The sequence below is a fragment of the Pavona decussata genome, unplaced genomic scaffold, assembly GCF_977016875.1.
Source record: "Pavona decussata unplaced genomic scaffold, jaPavDecu1.1 SCAFFOLD_157, whole genome shotgun sequence".
Classification (NCBI taxonomy): domain Eukaryota; kingdom Metazoa; phylum Cnidaria; class Anthozoa; order Scleractinia; family Agariciidae; genus Pavona; species Pavona decussata.
In genome coordinates, this window is record NW_028145569.1 from 901,930 (window position 1) to 925,771 (window position 23,842).

General features: G+C 38.7%; 1 protein-coding gene across 2 annotated transcripts in view; it reads left to right on the top strand.

Annotated features, from left to right (window-relative positions):
* Positions 1 to 23,842, top strand: part of LOC146465095 (uncharacterized) — a 27,960-nt gene continuing 4,118 nt past the window's right edge. The window contains exons 1-17 of one of the 2 annotated variants that reach the window (XM_085129019.1): positions 1 to 762; positions 1,289 to 1,402; positions 9,813 to 9,947; positions 10,106 to 10,234; positions 13,829 to 13,939; positions 14,677 to 14,805; positions 15,451 to 15,591; positions 15,674 to 15,790; positions 17,328 to 17,411; positions 18,353 to 18,481; positions 18,914 to 19,036; positions 19,466 to 19,591; positions 20,320 to 20,610; positions 20,956 to 21,055; positions 21,895 to 22,286; positions 22,646 to 22,774; positions 23,332 to 23,560. In XM_085129019.1, coding sequence (XP_084985145.1) covers positions 687 to 762; positions 1,289 to 1,402; positions 9,813 to 9,947; positions 10,106 to 10,234; positions 13,829 to 13,939; positions 14,677 to 14,805; positions 15,451 to 15,591; positions 15,674 to 15,790; positions 17,328 to 17,411; positions 18,353 to 18,481; positions 18,914 to 19,036; positions 19,466 to 19,591; positions 20,320 to 20,610; positions 20,956 to 21,055; positions 21,895 to 22,286; positions 22,646 to 22,774; positions 23,332 to 23,560 — 2,555 coding nt within the window. In that variant the 5' untranslated portion in view covers positions 1 to 686. The remainder of the gene's footprint in view (positions 763 to 1,288; positions 1,403 to 9,812; positions 9,948 to 10,105; positions 10,235 to 13,828; positions 13,940 to 14,676; positions 14,806 to 15,450; positions 15,592 to 15,673; positions 15,791 to 17,327; positions 17,412 to 18,352; positions 18,482 to 18,913; positions 19,037 to 19,465; positions 19,592 to 20,319; positions 20,611 to 20,955; positions 21,056 to 21,894; positions 22,287 to 22,645; positions 22,775 to 23,331; positions 23,561 to 23,842) is intronic. The other variant, XM_085129020.1, reaches the window with a different exon arrangement.

Sequence of the window (23,842 nt, forward strand, 5' to 3'; positions counted from 1 at the left end):
GATTTATAATGCGACATTGGTGAAGTAATGTGAGCAGTAAACAGGATAGAAAGAGGATTACTATCTTAAAAACAGCTCACTTAACAAAATTCTTTCGGGTTAAATTCTGATCAGCAGATAAGCTTAGTGGTTCCTGCTTCCGGTCTCGCTGAGTGATACAAATTTTCTCGCCGCTTGAAATCCACGCGTTTTACTTTACAGTTCTGTTAACTCTTGGTGTTAAGGCACGATCGATCAAAACAGAATAGGGTAATGTTCGTTATAATTGGAAGCCAGAGTCAAAAATATGTTACATCTTTCGATCTTAGTGGTTCGCGCGGAGCACGTGGCTTGCGTGTTTACACGCAATGCTTGACACGCAAAGGGAAGTGGTGACATGTAAAAAAATATAGGATATAAAACTGATCTCTAGCAAGTTTTAAAATCGCATCATGAAAACAGGAAATGTTGTAGGAGATTGCATATATTTTCTGCCGCATATCAATAAATTCATATTAGCGTTGAGATCGATCCATGCTTTTCAATGGCCGCAGCCCGCGAAGTTCACCTGCCCGCGATCGAGCGGTGCGATGACGTCAAGTGGCGTGATATAGTCAGTCGACCCCGACGGTAATATGCAAATTCCAATGTAAATTCATCTTCATTCACCATCCACGCTCCCACACCAAGCCCAGAGACAATCAAACATGGTATTGGGAGCTGGTTTGCTCCGCTTCTACGGAGTCTTTTGGATAGTTTTACTACATCGGAGCGCAGTTTCAGGTAGGGCTAATTCATCTAATTTATCATCTGTTGTTTGTGAGCAGTTTTTGTACGAGTCTGGTTCAAAATTTAACGTAAAAGGTGAAACTTTACCGTTTATCGAAGGCGCCGGCGCGGTATGGCTCTCCTTCTAAGGAAAACTTTCATTTGTTTTGTCGAAAATCACCAAGTTTAATCGTTTGCTTGAGAAAAATGGGGAACTATCGTTAGTTCTTGACATAATGTTACAGCAGTTAGCGATTAACAGGACATTTTAAGCCTGAAATCTTGGGTCGGCGTTCATAGTACAGCTACTATGAATATTTCAAAGTGTAGAGATGAGTTGTCCGCTCCCCCGCACACACCCTCCATTTTGGATACACTCCCTCAAATATCGAAAGTTCGCTGTAATTTGATGCACGTACAATTCTTAGATTTCAAGGGATGTTGAAGAATCTTAAGATATTTAAGAGCGAAAAAGAAGGCGAAATTTTACAACAATCTTTGTCGATAATTTTCTTTCTTCTGCCTGTCCTTACGTTGCTAGGTTTTAACTGCAGTTCAGAGCAGTTTAGATGCGATAACCAACGATGTTTGCCGTCAAGATGGCATTGTGATGGATCGGACGACTGTGGGGATAACTCAGACGAAAGAGGATGCCGTAAGTAACTTATATTTTAGACACTTCATCGAAATTTTCGCGAGTAGTCCTGCCCTAGTCGTCGTTGCGTAGGTCTCAGCGCGCCCAATTTATTTGGCGGAAATATAAAGATTTTAGCAGACTTAATAAACACGCAAACCAACGCTTTCTGGCTAACAGCCAAATAAACTTTATCCTTGACATTTTATGATGTCTTGAAAGTTTAGTAACTGACAAATTGCGAGGAAAAACACTGTCGCTTCCTTCTCTTCGTGCGGTTGCTTCGATCGGACAATTTGAAATTCAGAAGCAATAAGCAAACTGAACTCAAATTATTATTCAAACGCATCATAAAGTTTATTGTGCGAGTATTCAAGTATTGCTCGTATACTGGAGAAGAGAAAATTCTGTAGAAAGCTATCAAAATCGACTTTTATACGGCCGAGTAAGAATGTAAACACGTTTTCATGATTTGAATTTTAGCGAGTTAATTCGCCTGGCTTAATAAATTCTCTCGGGAAATTTCGACGCCACGTTTATATTTTTACTTACAAACGCGAACCGACTTATCGTCTTTACATGGAGTAAATTTGCTGACATCTCTTAGGCCATCATTATTGAAATCGGTTCTTTTAATCGCCAGAATATGGGAAAATTACATGATCTTGGCGTTCGTTTTTTATACTCGTTTGGTTCTCGGCTTTGTCTGGAGGCAGATTGAAGGTGTGTCAATACGGCGTTTGCTGATTGGCCAAAGCTTTAATTTCCTTCCCGCTAATTTGCATATAACTGAAAGTTCTACGTAGAAGTTTGTTTACTTCTTCGTTTTGGGTTTTTGTGGAGTATTTTTAGTGATTAGCACAGCGATAACAAATGAAAAGCCGCGGAGATATTTGAGGTTCTAAGAGGCCTACGCTGAAAACTCAGAAAAACGAAGGAAACTACTTTCGTGTTAAAGTATTTCCTTCGTCTGAAGAATGGATTAAAGCGACGATAACCTTCCACTTTGTCTCAAGTGCTTGCTTCTGATAGTGGCCTGCACTGTTTGTTTACGTTTACGTTTTTGGGATCGTGTTGATAGGAATGTTTTGCGTCGTTTCTTTGACAACAAGATAGTCGGAGAAGGTGTTAAAATGCATTTCGTAAAAACAAAAGGAATTCCAGTAATGTACAAAAGAAGTTGGTATTAAGCACGATGCGCTAATCTCCTTGTGTTTATGAAAGTTTACGAAGAATGTTTGTGTTCTACAATTGCGTTTTTGTAAGATTTGAAGTGTGCCAAATTCTTTCTCTCAGGATAAGCTCCAGAGTGATGCATTTGAATTACATAGCGAGAATATAATTAGCTGTACTTCAATTCAAAATGTTAAGAACTTGAACGTCATGCAGAGCACAGTGCGTGTCTTATGTAACCTAGGAATAAGTGTGTGATTTTGAAGGAATCATTTTAACACATAACAAATAACTAAGTAAATGATAAGTGTCAGAGGCGCAATGTTTACTTTGCAGATTGTGAACGTCTTGTATTTGCAGGCAAATGAAAAGTCACGCTTTTTCATTGTGTAAACAAATCAGTTGTCACGTTTTTGTCAAAATATATCACTTTCTGCAGCAATTCAGGTGTGCATGTTTCTGCTCCAACAAGATATTGTTGTCTCCTACTACAAGAGTGTTCTTCTTAAGATTTTTTCATGGCAGGCTTAGAAATATTGTTTCTTCTTTCTTCACTGTTGGATTTTTCTTAAAATATATTTGAGTAAACTCATTAAGTTTCTATTTGTAATCCTGTTTTGGTAAAGTGCCAATTTAATTAGTTTAATTACTAAGGCCTGCAGCCAAGTGTTTAGACACTTTTGCAAAAAGCAAATGCCAAGTTTAAAACTGGATTAAAGACTAATAAAAGTATAGTTAATTATGGTATTTCCTAAGACCTCCTGTACTTTGGAAGCTTAAATAGTCAAAATATTCAGACCTGGATTGCTTGAATGAGTCTTTAAAAGCATGCACTTTTGTTGAAAATAAAGCAATTAAGTTCTGTGTCAACACACAATCAATCTCAGATCTTTGTACCTGTCTTCATAACCAACTATGAGATACCAATTGGATCATGGAAGACCTGAGTTACGTTCAAAAGATTGCGTGTTCATCTTCCATGTATTTTGCTTTTTCATTTTGACACATTTTGACACCACTTGTAAAAGGTTGGCTTGATTTTGATATGCTTGTGCGCTTAACACACGACAATGGAAAGTGAAAATGCATGTGCAAGCAAAATTCATGCATCTGTGTGTGTGTGTGGGCCAAAGTAACACTACAAGTATAATGACAATGGATAAGTTATAATAATAATAATAACAATAATAATAATATTGATAATAATAAAATTTTATCAGATTTGCCATACTATATTTAACAATTATTCCAGGAGCTCGCGTTGGATTTGAGATGATAGATAGCCAACGAGGCGCGAAGCGCTGAGTTGGCTATAATCATCTCATATCCAACAAGTGCGAGTGGAATAATTGTTTTATTAAAAACAGTCAAGTAATATTGGTAGGCCTTGCTGATTTCCTTTTCAAAAGCAACCAGAAAACAATTTATGGTCGCTACTTGTTGGGCATGGTATAATGGCTCATATACCATGGCCGCTAAGCCAATCAAAACCCTGGAATTGCATTATACAATGATCCAGTTTTTAATAATATATCTTATTCAATGGTTTTACATACATGTTTAATACGCGCGGATATTTTGCGAGTTGCATCAGAGCAAAATGTCCGCTGGTATTATACACGTATGTAAAACTGTCAAATAAGAGATTTATTATTCCACTACAAAAAAGATTTTGTTATTTTGGCTTTTCTTTTCAAGAAAGACTGTTGAAAATATGCACCCAACATTACGTATCTGTCCATCAGTTTTGGTGCGTGCGAATGACGTAAACAACACAGAAAGCCAGTGAAATGTCTTTGTCCGTATTCGTTCTGTTGTAAACTGGTCAAACCAGGACACTACAGTGAATTACCGGCCTTATATTTTGCGCGTTCTCTTGACCTTATTTGGTGAAGCGACATAACAGTGGAATAATAATTTTACTTATTTAACCTTTAATTACTTTAATACTGACTTTTAGATTACCTCAAACACACTGGTCATGCCTTTACACAAAGTGGTTTTACTTTTTAGCAAATTTTTATGTTTTATACTGCATACATGCAGTGTCAAACATAAGTTTGCTAAAATGTAAAGCCAATAATAGTAATAGTAATAATAATAATAATAATAATAATAATAATTAAATAATAATTAAATAATATTAATTTCAGAATAGAAAGTAGCAAGATTAAAACACGACGTTTCGGCAACGACATGCCACCATTATCAAATGTAAATTATTATAAGTTCAGTAACGTTTTATAAAGAAAGGAAGGTGTGATAATGGTGACATGTCGCCCAAACGTCATGTTTTAATCTCGCTACTTTTTATTCTGAAATGTTTTTCCAAATCCTTCATTATCAGAAATAGTAATAATCATAATAATATTAATAACAACAATATAACATATATTTAACAATCTCTAAGTGGGGTGTGCCCACAAAAGTGGTTTACAAAAACAGGAAAGATGAAATCAATAACACTTAGGAAAGCTAAATCGGCGGACAAAATTGTAACGTGCTTAATTGCCCCATGCGATTTAACCTACTAAATGAGCTGATTACATCAAAGAGTGATCCATCCATATGAGCTTACAAAATTTATTATCAGTTAAACCTGGGGTTACAGTGATAAAATCCCACACACCCTGAAGTCTGTATGCATAAATTAGCCTTTAGCCCATTTCATCAATGTGCTCCTGCCTTTTAATAATCATGTTAAAACTCAGAGTTAAGACCACCATTTTTACTGTAGTTGTAGTTGGTAAATTATAATTTGCAGTAGATGATTTAGAAATTGTTCCTATTTAAACAGGAAGTTCCAGTATAAAAGGGGCCTGGCCTGACCAATTTCTCACCTTTAGGTGTCAATCAACCGTCGACGGTAAATGACTGACAAACAACATGTCTTTTTTCTATAGCCCTTACAGATAAAATTGGCTTCTTCCTTTTTTTTTTTTTTTTTTTTTTTTTTTCCAGAATAAACCCTGTTAAACAAATATTTAGACCTTGATATCTTATATTTGCTGCAGTGATATTATGAAATTTTAAGGCATATATTTTTTCAAGAGATAGTTGAGACAACAATTAGTTGCGACGACTGAAAAAAAAAAAAAAAGTCGCCACCACTGAACGTCGCCTAAATTTGCATATTGTGATCTCAAAGGCGTGAAATGAAGGATGGGCTTGCCCTTTTATAGCAGAACTTCTTGTTTTAAGAAACAGCACCATGTAAGGCAAAGTACCTGTATTGGATCTAAAATTTTGTGCCAGGTGAGAGCTAAAGAAAAAACGGCCAGGTCATAACCCAATTTAAAAATGTTTTAGAATTTTAAAACAAATTCAACCCACCAGACAGAAAGATGGAGCCCCAGCTGTGCCCATAGGGCTTCTTAACTCGATGTATTATGTGCGCTGCTGGAAAAAAATATTTTTTTTGTTTCTGTGAAATTATGTTGTTATGATACCGTGATGCAGTCTGTTCTACATATTGTTTTGTCTCCCTCAGTCAAGGTCAAAAAAAGTTTGTTATGTTTAACCAAAAACAATGGAGTTTTATTTAGAACCAAGAGAAAAAGCTAGAGCATATTAATTATGTATAACCTTAAAAGTTTACAACTGATGGGCGTTTTAATATTTTGAGTCATGATAAAAACTTACATATAAGGTGTCATATGATTGCAATGTTTTTGTGAGCTGATCATAAGCTGGCTATATTCAAATATAAGATGTTTAGTTACAGTATCTAAAGAAACGAAAAACGGTGCCTTTTTATCGCGAATTTTATTAGAAATGCCAGCAGGATCGCAAATGACATTATTTCACTTGGTACCTGTTGTTTTTTATATAAATATTATTGATAAAGCTTCACGCCATTTGTCAGATGTTTTATTCAAAATATTGTGGGTTCGTTGGCCAAATATAATGAAAAATTGCTTGAAATATGCCGCCTCGTGAACAAGCACTTGGATTAGATAAGTCGTACTGAATTGCACAAAACAAGCGGATTTTAATTATTTTTGCGTCTCAACAAATGTCAATTTTACTGTCGATTTGAATAAGCATTGTCTTGCATTTAAAAAAACTCATCGTTTTTCATACGGGATTTTCTGCATCTTTCGTCGAAGTTTAATTCTCGGAAGAGATATTTGTCGCATGATAACACACTTTTCTGTTATTGGTCTCGGAAATCTTTTTCGTTGTCGTTGCTTTCAGCATATTATGTCAACATTATCGTCACCATCGATCGGCTTTGCTCGAGGGCGGCACAACCAATTTCTTTAAATTCGTGGAATAAAAGTTCTGCGTACACACGACCGTCTTCAGACAGTTTTTCCTCTCCACACAAATACTAAACAAGCGATACAAAGCTTTACTTTATAGCAAAAGCTAGTAAACTAGAGTTACAATCACAGGTCGTTTTCGAAGGTTTTGTGTACAGGTGCGTTTTAAAAATGTTTACGTTTTCATGTTGACCACGCCCGGAATCCACTCCGGAGAAGTTTTCAAAAGTTTGCGTTTGCGATGCTGATTTTCATTTGGTGTGAATAGAACTCAAAAGCGCAAAGCACAGCTCGCTCATTTTTAAACCGGCTGAGAAAAACGGAATCTGGTTGTTCGACAGGTTTCAATTTCAAAAGAGAATGTCTCAGATTATTTGTCCAACCTTATAAATGTTGCCAAATTTATAACAGTTTACCTAATAAAGTTGTTGAAGTTGCCGTATTCCTAACAGAGTGAGTGATTTCAACTCGTTTGTTTTATTGGTCAGCTTGAGTGTGACTATAAAACACTTTGAAAAGTCCACACATTATGCTGAAATTGTGAAGAAAACTGTTTTTATTAATGTATGCTCTCTAGCTCTCACTCATAGTTAGCGTAAACGAAATTGTAGGAGAAGAATTTCACCTTGATATTTTTCTTGGCTTATATATGACTAATATATATAATATTAGCAAATTTCGGAATATTTTTAAGGGCCGTTTACAGGCCAGGTAAAAATGTTACGGGCGCAACCATTTGTTTTGCTAGTCTTGTAAACGGCCCTAAGTCTATTTACGCATCACAGTTCAAAAGTAAAGATATTGCAGTACTTTTATTTCAAAGTTGGTGCACATTTTACTGTTAAATAGACAAGGTTTGCAGTGTACATGTACTAACATGCTGGGGCTTTGCGCATTGACGTACAATACCCGTTTGCAAGTTGCTGCCAAAATCGCATATTCGTTCAATTCTCAGTGCAGCACTTTAATGGCCTCCATTTTGTCGTACTTCCAGATATCCGACAGTCAACATTTTAGATCAATATTTTATTGTTTATCTTGGTTTAAGAAGTTGTCGACTGAGAGATGTGCATCGTCGTGAAAAGTTAAGGAGTGGATTGTCCTCAAGATGATCACAAGGCTTCAGGATCGACATTATCGCTGATTGCTTTGATTGATGTAAACCGTGTACCTAATTATTCCCAACCTCGTCACTGCCCCAGACGTCATTCTTATATTTGACCAAGAGCGTTAATTATATAACGACTTGTATTGCGAAACATCTTTGTTAACAACTTTGATATTGAAATTGTATCTTTAGCCAAAAAAATGTGCCGATAGTTATTTAAAAGTCCTACTGGATAAGAATTCGTCCCAGACTGCGAAGTGATCTTTGAACAGCGCAGTGAGCATTTGGGGAAAAAAACCAGCAAGCTTTAGTATTTTTCTTTTGAATATTTACACTCTTTTTCACCCCTTTCGGCGTTCATGTTAAGTGCGGAATTTTAAGAATGCTTTATGCATATTTTAAGAGGGCAATTTTGTGGCCTTATCGACCTCTCAATTATATCTTCTTTTTGTTTGAACCGCAGAAATGCCGGCTATTTGAGCCCCAGTGGTGCAAATGATCAAGATAAATCAGTATTTTAGTCAGACTCCTAATTAATTGATCTGTCGTTCTCGACAGAAAAAATCATGCATTTATAAAAAATACCATCAATTCCTATCATTCAGCGACGAGTTTGACCTCTTATCGCGCACTTCTTTTTGTAAACGTACCAGTATTTTCATTTTCATGTCACATCAGGATTTTCCACGCGCTCTCGCCACGCGAGTGGGACGTGACGTGACGTGACGTGTTTCCGGCCACTTGCTTGAATCAGTGGCGCCCAATTGCCACTTGTGAAAGCAGCCATGTACGATCAAAATCATGTCCATTGGTTTATGGTTTATTGGTTTCGAAGGACTTTCACTTTCGTTAGGCAAATCGATCGAAAGTAAAACAGAAGTGAACGTTCCCATGAAATTAAGTTGAAATGCTGCGATGGCTATCGGATCAACGTTCGGTCCATCTTCAGAAATAGTCAGATCATGGTTGGCCACCCTTTCCTGCCTTTAAGATTCGCATTTTACCGTTGTGCGATAAGTGACCGGCGAGACTGTTGTTAATTTTGCTTTGATACAAACCTGACTGCTTTTCATATGAAAATCGTGTTATTCTCTAGTAAAGCATTTACATAAAAACGCTCCAACCTTGTTTCTACTCAAAGGCCAGGGCCCAGTTGTTCAAAGCCCGATTAAGCTAATCCTGGATTAACGTGAACTTTGATTCAAGTTTAATTCCTAGTCAATAAGGATTCTTCAAAATGATTTTTGCCCCTCAGTTTTGACTTAGACTTTTCTTTTCCTTCAGCTTGAAATTAGCCTTTAAAACCACTTTTAAAGAGCGAGATGAGAACCTCGATTAACTTTTAGTCGTATATTAGCGTTAATCGGCTTTCGAACAACCCGACCCAGGTCACTAAGAAAACACTGTAAAATTAGCGTGCAGTACCGTGTGTCAGGGCTTTTAAAGAGTTCTCTACGAACAGATGCATGAAGGAAAACGGGGGCCGATGAGGGCGCAAGATTACTTTAGCTAGTGTTGTCCCAGTCTTCTTTGACGCGCGCTCGAATATAACATGATAAGACCTGGGCACGAAGCTAACTTTTTCCAAATTTTGTGAGTAACCCGACCGTTAGACATTGACTATGGCCTGTCATTGAAAACGCGGCAACCTGATTGACTAAATAAATCACCAATAGTCCATTTATTGTTGTAACTCTACTAGCGTTCGATCACAAATACTATTGTCTGATTGGCTAATGGTCATCAACTACATGTAGCGTGATACTATAGCCATGATTTTGAGCTAATGATCGAATTTTAAAATCGGCGTAGTTGTTATTGTCTGGTATTTCTCGATTGAATTTTAGATCATTCGTCACTGAGTTGAGTTTTTATGTCATTCCAGGGTCTCGTTTGTGTCACCCAACAAATGAATTTACGTGTAGCAACGGCCAATGTATTCCAAAGAACTGGGTGTGTGATGGCGCAAATGATTGCGGAGATAAAAGCGATGAAGCCACTGACAGCGGACCTCGATGTAGTAAGTGTTTTGAGTTTGAAACGATTTGAAGTCCAATCCGCTGGATTTGCGTAGCGCGTAAAGGAGCTAGGGTTCTGCGGATTGTCAATATTGGCGTGCAACAAAACCTTCCTGTCCTGATTGTTGTTTAATTTTTTTTTGTTTTTGCTTTTTTTCAGCGCCTGTCTCACGGACATGTAGCTCTTCAGATTTCACGTGTTCCAATGGAAATTGCATCGACTTGAGATTAAGATGCGATAATGAAAATGACTGTGGAGATAACAGCGATGAACAAAGCTGCAGTGCTCGTAAGTATTTCTGTTGCAGTTAAACAGGTTCATGAAGGGGTAGTGATACCTATTGATAGCATTTCTTTAACTAAAATGAAGACATTTAAGAAACAGGAGAGACGATTTTGCGTTTGTTTAGAGTTGTATGATGTTTCCCAAACAGTGTGAAAACGAAAAGTGTAAAAGAACCCAGGTCATTACAAGATTGTTCGAAGAGGACCCATCTTGTCTGGGGAAGGGGAGTTATCGAAGACAGCATCTGTGTCATGAACATTACCGACAAAGTTTTACTGGCGTTAAAATTTGACTTGACGCAGAAATATTCGGCTAGCAAGAGTCGGCTTTGCTACAATCTTGGACAGATCAAATGAAAAATTAAGACCACCCCTCCCCCCCATTTCAATGATGGAAAAATGGCGCGTTTTGCTTTGCGCGCGGATTCATCATTGAATTTGGGGGGAGGGGGGGTTTAATTTTCCATTTTATTCTGTCCAAGATTGTCCGACGTTCACACTGACGTTACCAGTAGCTTCATAGGTCAAATACTATAGGATGAAACCTGCAATCACGCTTTTAAAACTAAACCTAGCGCAAAGAAACTCAACCACACGAAAACAGTGGTCCTGTGTGGAAATGAAAACATCACATAAGTACTGTATTTAAAAGGAAATCTTGATAAAGTGTGTGTCGTGTGTATTCTATTAATATGGAGATGGAATAGGCATAGTTGCATGTCATGACTATTGTCGCATTAGGCTGAGTTATTGCAGCCTTAGTGTTAAAAAATTTTTGCAAGACAAATAAAGAAGTGGAAAACTGAAAAGGCGCCTGTCAGAACAGGTATGTACTCAATTCAAGCTACATTGTAACATTACATTCCAGTGGTATTATAAAGGTACTGGGGAGTGAATTCGTGTTAATGAATAAAAGAAAAGAGAGGCTCTCGTACATGAGATGGAAAAACATTTTCTTTTTCTTTCTTTCTTTTTTTTTTTTTGTGCTTACGGGCGAAAGCCCGTGTAAATCAACTGGCTGGCAGCTGTTGACTAGACTGGTGGAAAACTAGAAAAAAGAAAAGAAGAAAAGTCTAGAAAGATTAAAAAAAAAGATTATGATGAGGAGATGAGGGGCTCGAACCAGCGGTATCATCTACGTTCAGCACACTGTACGCAATACACGCTCTGAACCCATGTGCTATTGCGTCTACACATTCAAGTTCTTGTGAATTTAAAGTTCTAAAACTGTCTTTGTTTACACTGAAGACCTTGAAGCAAGACTGTAAACACTTCATTTTATTGATATTTTTCGATTCTTAAGAACTTACAACGATTTTATTATTTGAAAGTCTCTATTGGCACGGTTTACAAACTGTTAGCAACGATTTTCCACGATTTACCACGGTTTCGTTGCAGTGAGAGACAAATGAAAGACTTGAATCAAATATATTTTACTGATAGCCGGAATCGTCCAAAACCGTTTGAAACCGTTCAAAACCAGCCATAAACCGTGCAAAATACATCGTAAACCGTCAATAAAACGTTTGAAGTATCATTCCGGAAACATAGTTCCAGTAGGCGATGGCCGGTCAGTGAGTACTGTGACCCAAGGAGTTAATATTTTAGTCGTTCTCCGTTGTTTTGTATTATGCCGGTGATGCGACCACTCATAGACTGGATAGTTTTATCGATCAACTCCTGAGAAATACCACTGATTGTTCTCTGCACTCTATCACAGAATTCTTCATACGACTCATGTATGATGCCTTCGTTCAGGGCATCTTTTTCCAACTTTTTGGAAGCAATGTGAAAAATGTTCTCAATAGGATTTAAATCGGGACTTCGCGGCGGTATTTTTAATAGTTCGCAATGACAACGAGCCATAGCTTCACGGGCTGTTTTACTGTTTTGGCTAGGATCACCGTCTTGCAGCCAGAGGTGAGTCAATCCCTTGGCAGATCGTTCAAACATGGTGTTAAAGTGTTGGTCAATAAACGATGCAAAATATTTTGCATCCATTTTTTCGTATCTCTCACAAATTATTGCTCCTCCACCGTGAGTTATTGCTACCATCATCCTGGCAACTTTACCTCCTGTTCCGACTTTACTTCCCTTAGCCAAACACCCTTGGTTTAAACCTTCGGATTTTTTTCGCCATACTCTCCCTTTGGGTGCTCGGGCTTGGTCCATGGGGTTGGTCTTGTAAATAAACGAGACCCCATCTAAGTAAAACGCGATAGTGTCCGTCCAGACACTCTGAGGGTAATTTGATTGCATCCGTCTAGCAAATTCTACTCTTCTCTCTTTGTCGCTTTGACTCATTAGTCCCTTTTTACGAGCCTGCAGGAAGAAATACCCGTTTCTATTTAACAAACGCCGAACCGTTCGATCAGTGACATGACGAATTCCTGTCCGCTCCATCAGGCGCCGCGAAGAAAATGAACCCTCTTGCTCTCTTAACTCTTCAATGGTTCTAAGAATCAACGCTTCGTGTTCAGGAGTAAGCTTTTTCTTTCTGCCGCTCAAATGTCTCCTGCTCTCATGTACTTCCTTGTATTTTGAGCTCGTTACGCGGTGAACACTTGCTGTCGAGACCTGAAAGCGTTCGGCGACCTCATTTAATGTGAGATTTGTAGTCATCTTTAGGACTCTGATTGAAGCCATTGTTTCTTCCGATATTCTTTTTCTCGAGGGCATGTTGTCTGAGGATTTTTCAGTGCTTTTTGGAAAGTTGTGCAAACAATTGCGTATTTTATTTACTCTCTGTTACCAAAATATCGCACTTGTAATACCTTAACACAGATACCGCCTTCAGCTTGTGACGCGCGTGACTGCGTCAGACACAGTTGATATAGCCCGATAAATGTGTTGACAAATAATCTACTAATTAGTCACTCCCTTTGTTTTGTCACGCTTAAAGCCGGCTGACAATCTTGGACAGATCAAATGAAAAATTAAGACCACCCCTCCCCCCCATTTCAATGATGGAAAAATGGCGCGTTTTGCTTTGCGCGCGGATTCATCATTGAATTTGGGGGGAGGGGGGGTTTAATTTTCCATTTTATTCTGTCCAAGATTGTAGATAAACAAGGAGAGTGAGGTTTGAATCTCATTGTCATTTTGTCTGCTGAATAGAGGGGTGGCTATGCAATAAAGAGACTATCTTTTGAGTTTGAGAAAGGGGGGAGGGTGCAGGCAGAGACCACCATCTATTTAGTGGTTTGGTGGGTCCTGTTCGAGTATAATAGTTTTGACCACTTCTCTACGTTTTTCATGGATAGGTAGGATGGAAACAGATACAACTTGAAAAAAAGTGGACCAAATTTTTCAGGTTTTCCATTGTGTCTTGGAAAAACGCCAAAACTAACTACGGGTTGCTGTCCCTCAGAGAAAATCGTCTTGGTGTTCTATGAGCATTTTGTGTACGAGAAAAGAAGCTTACAGTTAAATTTAGGACAGTTTTGACCCAAACATGTAAAATCTCTATGACATAGGCCTTTGAAGGTGATGTTACACTGGAAGATTTTTAAGGACGAAATTTCACGGAACGTCATGCTATGGTCATTGTCTCAGTTAGCTTCTTTGGCGTTGGTTAACAGTGTGTTTTCTTTTCTAGCTACGTGTTCGACCACAGAGTTTCGTTGTGCAAACGGCAGGTGTGTTTCACGAGATTTCATCTGCGATTTAGAAGATGATTGCGGAGATCGAAGCGATGAAAGGAACTGCCGTAAGTCGTCTCTATCATCTTAGTTTCTTTTTCCTCCTTAAAATCGTAAAGTATCCGGTTGACAATTCTCCTGGCTAAAATTTTCTTGTGTCTTCTTCCTCGTGAAATACTATTTCCTATAAGTAATTGTGATATTAAGTGAAATGTGATTTCGGTTGCTCCTCCCCTCCCTGTCCTTACCACTCATATCCCCACCCCACTCCACCCCACCCCCCACCCCACCCCTTTATACTGTATCGAAAAGTTCTGCTTGATGTCAACGCACATTAGAAACCTGCAGAATGTCCAACGCAATCGGCAATGAACGCAATCTCATGCATGCCGTGGTCAAGCACTGAGAACCTGCTACAAGTGAGATAACCTCTGTTTGTTCAGAATCAGTTAAATGCAATTCTGTTCTCGCGTGATCTCACTCGTCCCATTACCGGTAATAGATGGACGTAATAGATGGACCTCTTCCCCCCCTCCCCCCCCCCCCCCCCCCCCTCCAACGAGACTGGTTGGGGAGGAAAGATTGCGTGCGAACCAAAAGACCTTCGTGAGAGGCTGCATCTTGGGTCCACAACCTCTGCCGTTATCGCTCTTTTCTCGCTTATACGTTTTACTTTAAAGCTTCTGTTCTTGTACATGGCGATTAGGCTAATGAAATATATGGAAAGGGTAAACGAAACTGTACAGAAGCTTTCTTTACTGGAAGTCGTTTTAATCGTTCGCTGTCTTCGCTTCTGTGATCACAGACCGAACGACGTGTGACCCAACTGAATTCCGTTGTGCGGAAAGTGGAAGATGTATCCGCGGTCTTTACAAATGTGATGGAAGGCTCGATTGCTTGGATGGTTCGGATGAGAGACAGTGCAATACCTCTAGTAAGTACAATCTGCTTTCAATTCTGCATGGATCCTTGACTTGCGCGAAAAGATTTCAATTTCTAAGTCAAACAATAAAATTTAATTATCGCTCTTGACTTTTCGTAGTAACTCAAACTTTAGTCATCCATCTTTGTTTATTAAAGAAACGGAAATCAAATTCAAATGTCGTTAATATAGTTTCAATTTCCAAGAAAACGAAAGATGAACCGTTTATTATTATTATTATTATTATTATTATTATTATTATTATTATTATTATTATTATTATTATTATTATTAAGATGCTTGAGGCTGTTCTGTGAAAAGGGAGACTCGGGGCGTGGACTTTTATCTATTCGCCAGAGTTTAGTGGCCACGAATTGGCTCGTGCTTACCGTGCGTATATCAAGTTATTGAGTTTGTCCGATTTGCACACGTTAGCTTATGAACGCACGTCCGTGAGTATGTTGAGAAATACCAGTGTAACTACAACAGGAATTAGATAGGGAAGCAAGCGCGCTATGTTGTAACTTAATATTGTACTGGCCAGTTTTTCGTGTGCTCTTGAAAGCTTTCCGTTGAGGAACGATTAAGCAATTAATACTTTCTAAAGAGACCAACTTTCTACAATTGCATGGGTTTCAATCTTTTTCCTATTTTTAGGTACAACCAGACCCACCCCACCCCCACCAAAATGTCGAAGAAACGAATGGCTGTGCACGGACAGGAGTAAGTGCATTCACCGGAAGTGGATTTGCGACGGAGCTCCCGACTGCAACGACGGAAGTGACGAGTCTAGTTGTGGTGAGCAAGCCTTTGTTGTTTTAGCCAGTTTTGGTGTATTCGTTGTGTGGCTTGCTGATTTTATTGTAATCCCAATTTTCAGGCAACATCGGTTGCATGTCCGACGAGTTTACTTGCGACAATCAAAAGTGTGTTCCCGCCATCCAGCGTTGTGATGGCAACGACGACTGCGGCGATAACAGTGACGAAAGGAATTGTCGTAAGTACTTTTTTTCTGATTCAAGCGCTTGCATCGCACGGGGCAACAAAGCGATATAGCTCTGCACAGGACATGCAAACTCCACAGAATACCCAATCAAACATTTCACTTCGTCCGCTACCACTTTGCACTAGATGGCAACATAATAAAGAAAATAAATAAACAAATACCCTAGCCTTCATTCCTGCGACGAGGAAAGCTCTATATAATTATTGTATCCACCCGGTGATCTTTGTGTCCAATTAAGAAAATCTGACTCAAAATAACATTAATCTCTATTTAGAATCAGAGGAACACACGTAAATTAAAGCGTTAATGAAGAATAAATATCCGTAATTATTAAAAAAAAAAAGAGAGAGAGAGATTTACATTGTAAAAAACGACCGAGGCGAGCACATTTTTTTTTTTCGGCTTTTAAATAATCCTCAACCCTTAACCTTAAATCGTAAAGTGAAACGGTGATATATAAAAGTCAAGTTTAAATAGTACAATAAATAATTCCTATACCTAAAGTAAGACAGTAGCCCGAAATAACTAACTAATGGCTAAGATAGATTCTAACGCTGTCTAGTTGGAGCTCGAACTCTTTCGGATTCCTGCTGCAGTTAATGCTACTGCTGGCTTGTTGCTTTATATTACTGTTTTTATTTTATTTTGTTATTATGTTTTGGAGTTTGCACGCTGTTTTGCTCTAACTTCTACTTTAGCGCTTTGCACTTAATTTCAAATTTGCCTTCACTTTTTTGCTTATCAAAAGGCTATTCTCCTTTCCCACTTTGCTTAGTGCTGGAGTAGTTAGTGTACTTACCACTTTATCTTCATATCCTCTGTAATCTCCTACGTCTCATGTAACATGGGAACAATGTTTTTTGGGTTGTACTGATAATATTTTATGAGGTTCTGTTTGGACGCACAGAGAAATTAAACGAAACATCAAACATAGCCTCCGGTAACACGTATCAGATAACGACAATTTTCAACAGTTATAGATTGAATCGAACATGTACAGAGATAATCAATATTTGATTTAACCTCCATTCCAACTTCCCAGTTTCAATTTCTCAGATTGTTCGGTTTATTATTTTAAACCCAAAATACGTTTGGAAGAGGAACAAGACCCCCACACTTTACAAAAAACTGAACTATTTTACTCTGAGCTTAAATTCATCTTTTCTCTGGTCTTGCATTCTAATTTATTCTGGACTTGTACTTATATATTCTGTATGTAAGATAATTTATTCTGCTCTTTTCTCATTTTATTAATTCTGATCTTGTTTTAATTATTCTGGACATGTACTCATTAATCTGGATTGATGGTAATTTATTCTGTTCTTTCCTCGATTTACTCTCAGTTAAAACTAATATGTTCTGGTCTTGTCTTAATTATTCTGGATATCTTCTTAGGTACCTTGATTTATGCTAATTTATTCAGCTCTTTCCTCAATTTATTCTCAGTAAATACTTGTTTGTTCTGGTCTTGTTCTAATTTATTCTGGACGTTTACTAATTTATCTGGGCTACTGTCTTCAAACCCCAGCCGCTCCAACCCCGTCTGTTTCTACTGTGATTCCAACAACTCGTATGTCGCCGCGATCGGAACCTACAACAGTGGCAGCTAATTGTAAGTACAGAGCATGCGATTAAAAATTTTAATGAAGAAAAGCTTCGGTAATTACGTCGATTAGAGCAGAGCGCATACTTTTTAAAAGCAAAAACACTTGCATCAGTTGATCTTGGGGGGTCCTTCAAGGCGCCGTTCATGATGCCATCGCATGCATGCGCTCTAAGCTCTCAATGCAACAAAAATGAAATTTAATCGCTGTACAGTTGCATAAAACAATCGTCAGTAATTTAGGAAGGCTTATTGAAAATCGCTTTTAAAGTCACCGCAATATATCGCTGTTAAAATTGCATCCAGACTCGCCTGTATAAACGTGGTCTTTACCAAGTACAAAAATAACGCAGCCTTCAACTAAACTACATATTAAGCTAAAGTGGACCATCGATAAGTAAACCAATTGTGTGGTATGGCAAATATTGCGTGGTAAACTGCTAAATTAGCCAGTGTTAATGGCCGTTTGTGGATGCAGGAGGCTAAATTATAAAGTAGGCACCGTTAAATGCACTTTTACTATTTAGTTACACAAGACGTAGTCACGCTTACCCCAGAATAAACAATAACTTTAAACTGGGGATTGAACTTCCCACTATAGATTGCTATAATTCTCCTCTCCGCTCTGTGTTAAACTTGACTAGCTTTTTATCAGAAATATTATAAAGAAATAAAAAACGCTTTTGAACGAGAAAAACCAAATCCATAATTTACGTTCAATCCCGGAATATCAGCGTTCATCGCCTTTCAAACAACTGAACTTTACGACTGTATGTGAAATGATCACCTTGTTCTATTTTCTGCAGTGAAGTGCGATGGTGCACCTCTCTACCCTTCTCCTTTACATTTTTCAATCTTGAGAAGTTGAGCCTGCCCCTTATTAAAGCAATGAGCTAAAGCATTAAACGATTTAATACAGATAAAGTGAAACAAGTTTTCTTGTCACGCAGCGACCGAGCCGTCCTCCGTTTGTAAACCAGGGCAGTTTCGCTGCGGTAGCAGTGTGGTCTGTATTGACGACAGCAAAGTTTGTGACCGGCACCCCGACTGCCCCCATGGGGATGACGAGACAAAGTGTGGTAAGTATTACTCAGCGTAAACGTGGTTTGAGTGAAACCAGTCTTTGAACCCTCCAGAGCAATGCATTGTATATTCAAGCGTTCTGAGTTTGTTCGCTTGTATAACATCATTTACAATCCATCGTCGCGAAGAAGATGGCGGCTGTACATTTTACCTCAATACCTCCTTGCGAACCTAACACAGCCAATAGGAACACGGAAAGCCTTCAAGAGTCAATTTGGTATTTTTGTGGAGATTGGTAAACCGGAGTACCCGGAGAAAAACTCTCGGAGCAGGGACGAGAACCAATAACAAACTCAACGCATCGAGTGCTCTCACCGCTGCGCCATCCCTGCCTCCCTGACACTAATACCGACATAAAGTGGTTTCGTTGTATTTTAGTTTTTTGCATTCAATCTAGATCGTGAACGAGTGATTTTGTTTGTTTTCAGACATCGATGAGTGTAAAAGTCACAATGGGCACTGTCTGCACGATTGCCATGATACCAAGGCTGGGTTTTATTGCTCTTGTAAGGCCGGCTACGAATTGATGGATGATAAAAAGAGCTGTCAAGGTAATTGCTTTGGAAATAGAAAAATGCAATGCTTAGAAAAGGCGTTATAACGAAAGGCAAACTTCACTGAACATGAAAATGTGTTCGGATAAGTTCTCTGGCAAATAGTGTACCAGTTAAATTGTTCAACCATTTTACAAGTATCAGTTAAGTGCGACTCTCTCTACGATCACCATATTCAATTCTCATCTAAAAAATAGATTTCGCTGGTAACTCTTCCATCAACTTCTCTTGGAAAGTACTTGTCAAAGAAGTTGATGGAAGAGTTATCAGCGAAATCTAATTTTTAGATAAAAATTGAATATGAGGATCTTAGAGAGAGTCGCTCTTAATTTCATGGGGTGCAATTCTCACCTATAATTAAAAAAAAAAAACTCCTATGTTTTTATTCTTCTTGTTTCTAACACTCTTGATTTGTTTTCCTCCTAGATATAAATGAATGCGATATTCCGGGCTTTTGTAGTCAGATCTGTTACAATACAAAAGGAGGGTACAAATGTTCTTGTCTCGCAGGGTATACGTTGGATCCTGACGGCAGGAAGTGCCGCGCTAATGGTATGTGTCAAAAACAAGTGTTTTGTATCGTCGGTTGCAAGTGGGCACTACACAATTTAAAAGGGCATCGAACGTAATTTCTTTACTTTCGGATCAATTCAGAGTTCTTTAATGTTAAACTTGTTTCAAAGGTGTCCTTGCGTTCCGGGTCGAGTTAGAATTTGGAAGTGTTGGGTTTTTTGTGGAGGGAGGAAACTGATCCGGCGTAGTGTCTGGAGAAAAACCCTCGGAGCAAGGATGAGGGCCAACAACAAGCTCAATGACGTTAGCCGGCGTTTTGCGTTTGTTAGCTTCCACCAAAGACAAGGTTCCTTACTGTTTTGTAACGAGTTGTTTGATGAACTTCGAAACGTTTACTTAAGGTAATCACAATCGAGCATGGTTTCATTTGACCTTCACTAGAGTAACTAGATTCGAACGCGAACGATTACCAAATGCCTTTCAACTACATTGCTTGTGCTTCTGCTTTCTTATAAGTAAAGGTTTAGTTATACATAGGCAAGTGAAAATAAACGATAAAACCGAACAACTTCTCGGAGTCGTCATGACAGGAATAAAAATTAGCTGGTAATTAGACCTTTCAATTCCAAATTTTTAAGCTGGATTTTATTGCGCTTCAACTTTAAACGGCTCAACGAACTGGTTTGATTTCCTAAAACAAAAAGGTAATGGAAGTTCATTATTGATTGTGATTATTTGGCTAAAAGAGATGCTACTTCATTTATCAGGACCGCGTCCCTCGCTAATCTTCAGCAACCGCCGTAACATTCGCCAGATAAGAACAGACGGCTCTGAATACAAAGAAGCTGTGCCAAGGCTAAAGAACGCTGTCTCGCTGGACTTTGATTTTATCGAGAGCATGGTTTATTGGGCAGAGCAGTCCGAGAAGAAAATACAGCGAGCTCGTATTGGTCAGAATGCTGCTACTAAGATTGATAATGTCATGGACCAAGGAGTGGAGTACGCCTCGAGAATCGCGGTGGACTGGATCGGGAGAAAGATTTACTGGGCCAGCCAAGGTACGCTTTTATGACGGGTGAATTTGATTGACCAATTTGAAGATTAATTTACACTGATTTTATAAGTTTTTGCTGGTTATAAAGTAACGCTTTAACCTTATGCCAAAATGTCTTACATTTTAAAATATTTTGTTTACATTTAAATGAGCCCTTCTGGCCTCGTTCAATGTAAGATAATCTTTTGATTTTTGGGGTGAGAAGGGCTAATTTGAACAGGAACAAAAATGGTAGACATTTTGGAATAAGCTCTTCAAGAAAGATTGAGATTCTTCTCAATTTGCAAAGTCGCACTGCGTTCATCTGATTCATGATTTGACGGTTTTGTCCATTTGGTACTCTATGTAGGTTCCATCGAAGTGTCTGAGTTGAATGGTTCTTTCCGTCGCACTTTAATCACAGGCGGCATTGAGAAGCCCAGCTCAATAGTCGTGGATCCATCGGAAGGGTAAGAACAGTATAAAGACTAAAGTAAAAAAGTTGTCCGGCGCTGAGGCTCAAAAATTCGGAACTAAGATGTACTACATAATAAACGGCTACTTTCCAGTCGTACTTTTAATCTGAATAAGTAGTAGAGGGTGTGTCTTATATGTGACTTGTACATGAAGTTCCTTAAGCCGCTGTTACACGTTGAAACTTTTAGCTGAAACTTGTGTGCAACGGCGAACGAGACCAGTTCCACGAAGTGGTGTTTCACAGTGAAACTCTTGTTTTTTCACCACTGTGACCGTTGCGAGCCGTTGCAGAAGTAAGAAGCGGTTCTACTTTTCGTGAAACTGGTCTCGCAACGGAAGTTCGAAAAAGTTTCACGAAACCGACGATGTTACACGGTGCAACGCCTGGTGAAACTTGTTCGCAGCGCCGTTGCACACAAGTTTCGGCTAAAAGTTTCAACGTGTAACGGCGGCTTTAGATTCAGGAATTGTTGCAAATTTTTGAATGATGCAAAACTTGTTCCTTTCCATACAAACGTCTATAAATTTTCAGACTAAGCGAAACTATATATTCGGTTTTTCACAAGACAAGACTCTCAAATTTGTCCTCTTTACTAATTTGAAGATGCTCTTTCCAGCAATGTCAATATCAATGGTTTTTCTTTGACTGGCCTTCGTCAAAATTAAAAATCCGTGATAAATAAGGATTGTCAGGGTTATTTTCCTGTGGATACTCTTCTCAATACCTGGAGGATGTTATCGAGAGACCTGATTTTTAAAACCACGGAATTGATAAGTGGTTTTTTTGTTTTGATTCTGAGGTGTGTCTAATTTGCATGTTTTCTTTCATTAGGCTTTTATATTGGACCGACTGGGGCGACCCGGCTAAAATTGAACGAGCAAGCATGGACGGAAGCGAACGCCAAGTTTTAATAAGCGGTTTGCACATGGAATGGCCTGTGGATCTTGCCATTGATTACACCACAAAGAAGCTTTACTGGGTGGACGCCAAACTCAAGGTCATCAAACACTGCGATTTAGACGGGTCTAAAGTCCGTGAAGTGGTGAATCAAGGAATTAAGGATCCTTCTGCTGTAACCCTGTTTGAGGATCATATGTATTGGATCGATGAAAAGAAAATCTACAAAGCGAACAAGTTCACGGGCAAGAATGTCACGGTGCTGGTGAACGAGGCTTTCTCGCCAAAAGACCTACATATCTATCACCCGCAGAGACAACCTCAAGGTAATTAACTGCTTTATAAGACGCGACCAAGGCGCGAACAAACTTCTTCGTTTTGGCCTGACTCTGCACAAAAGACAGATTTTGAGATATGTGGAAGCAAGTGACCAATGTCAACGTTCCTTTTTAAAATTCAACAGTAATGTGAACGTTAAACTTAAAACGAAGGAGTGTACACGGTCGCGGCCCTAAATTGCAGCACCTTGGTTATCTACTTTGAGGTTGGCAGGTTTTCATAACCAGTCCCTCCATTAACTAAGTTTAAAGCGATTCAATTGCAGTAAATTGAAAAAAGTTTTAATATCGTCAGTAATGGAAATTGTACTTATTTTACTCTATTTATTTATTTATTTTTTTGTTAGCTGGTACACCTTGTTCCAAAGACAATGGGAACTGCTCTCATCTATGCCTACTTTCCTCGGGGAAGAAGTTTAGTTGCAGCTGTCCCAACGGACTCCATCTTCAACTTGACGGGAAAACGTGCAACACAAGTGAGTTACAAAATAATTTACTATTTAACTTATTTCTGTTCATAAGAAGGAAACCATTTATGATTGCAGGCAAAAATTATAATTCCACTGCGGACCGTGGAACATTCGGCCAAGTTCAATACATCTTATGCAAAAATGCCTGACGTTTTAATATTCTTTTGTCTGCATTCAAATTAGCCTTACTAACCTCGTTCAAGGGAAAATATTCTTTTGATTTTTCAACTCAAGAGCGAGGCTAGTAAGGCTAATTTGAATGCAAACAAAAGAATATTAAATTGTCAGCCATTTTTACATAGGGTCTATATCATTAAAAAGAGTGTTTTTCAAAGGGCGGAGTGGGGGCACCTACGACACAGTGTTGGCTGAATAAAAATTGCACAGAATTTTAGGTGACTTCCTCAAATCAATCGGCAAGATATGTTATTTTGTGGAAACGTTGAAAGAGATGTTAAAAGCAGCCGGGTGAAAATTAAGCTTGTTCATGGACGGTCAATTTGCCCGGTGCACGTCTCTTAGTGAAACCTCTAATGATTACTGTCTCCTTTCTTCCCTTATAGCTGTACCAGCAACTGCCAAGCCTCCACCAGAGACAAGTACACCTCCCATTGTGGTCAATTACACTTCCAACCCGTCAGTGAGCATTAATGATAAACAGACAGCACAGGCGGGGAAGAAAACTAACTTGGGACTCATTTTAGGAGTTGTGTTTTGTGTTCTTGTGGTGATAATTGCCGTGTTTATTGCTTTCTTTATCATCGCGCGGAGGAAACGGTCACCTAGACTTGAGTAAGTTTTACCTCTAGAATAACCATACTAGAACTTAACAGTAAAAGAGAAAGTCGAACAGCACCAAACCAGAGCTCCGTTGAAGATCGTTTAGTTATAAATGGTCACACTTTGGAACTTTATCCCCCAAACTCGAAAGGTAGAACCACCTTGTCTGGCATAATAAAACTTTAAGTGCTGCTCATAAGATTTTATTTGAAGTTTCGTTGTACAGCGTAATAAACCTCAACACGGGAGAGGACTATTTACTCGCTTTCATTTGAATGGTCACACTTAAGTAAT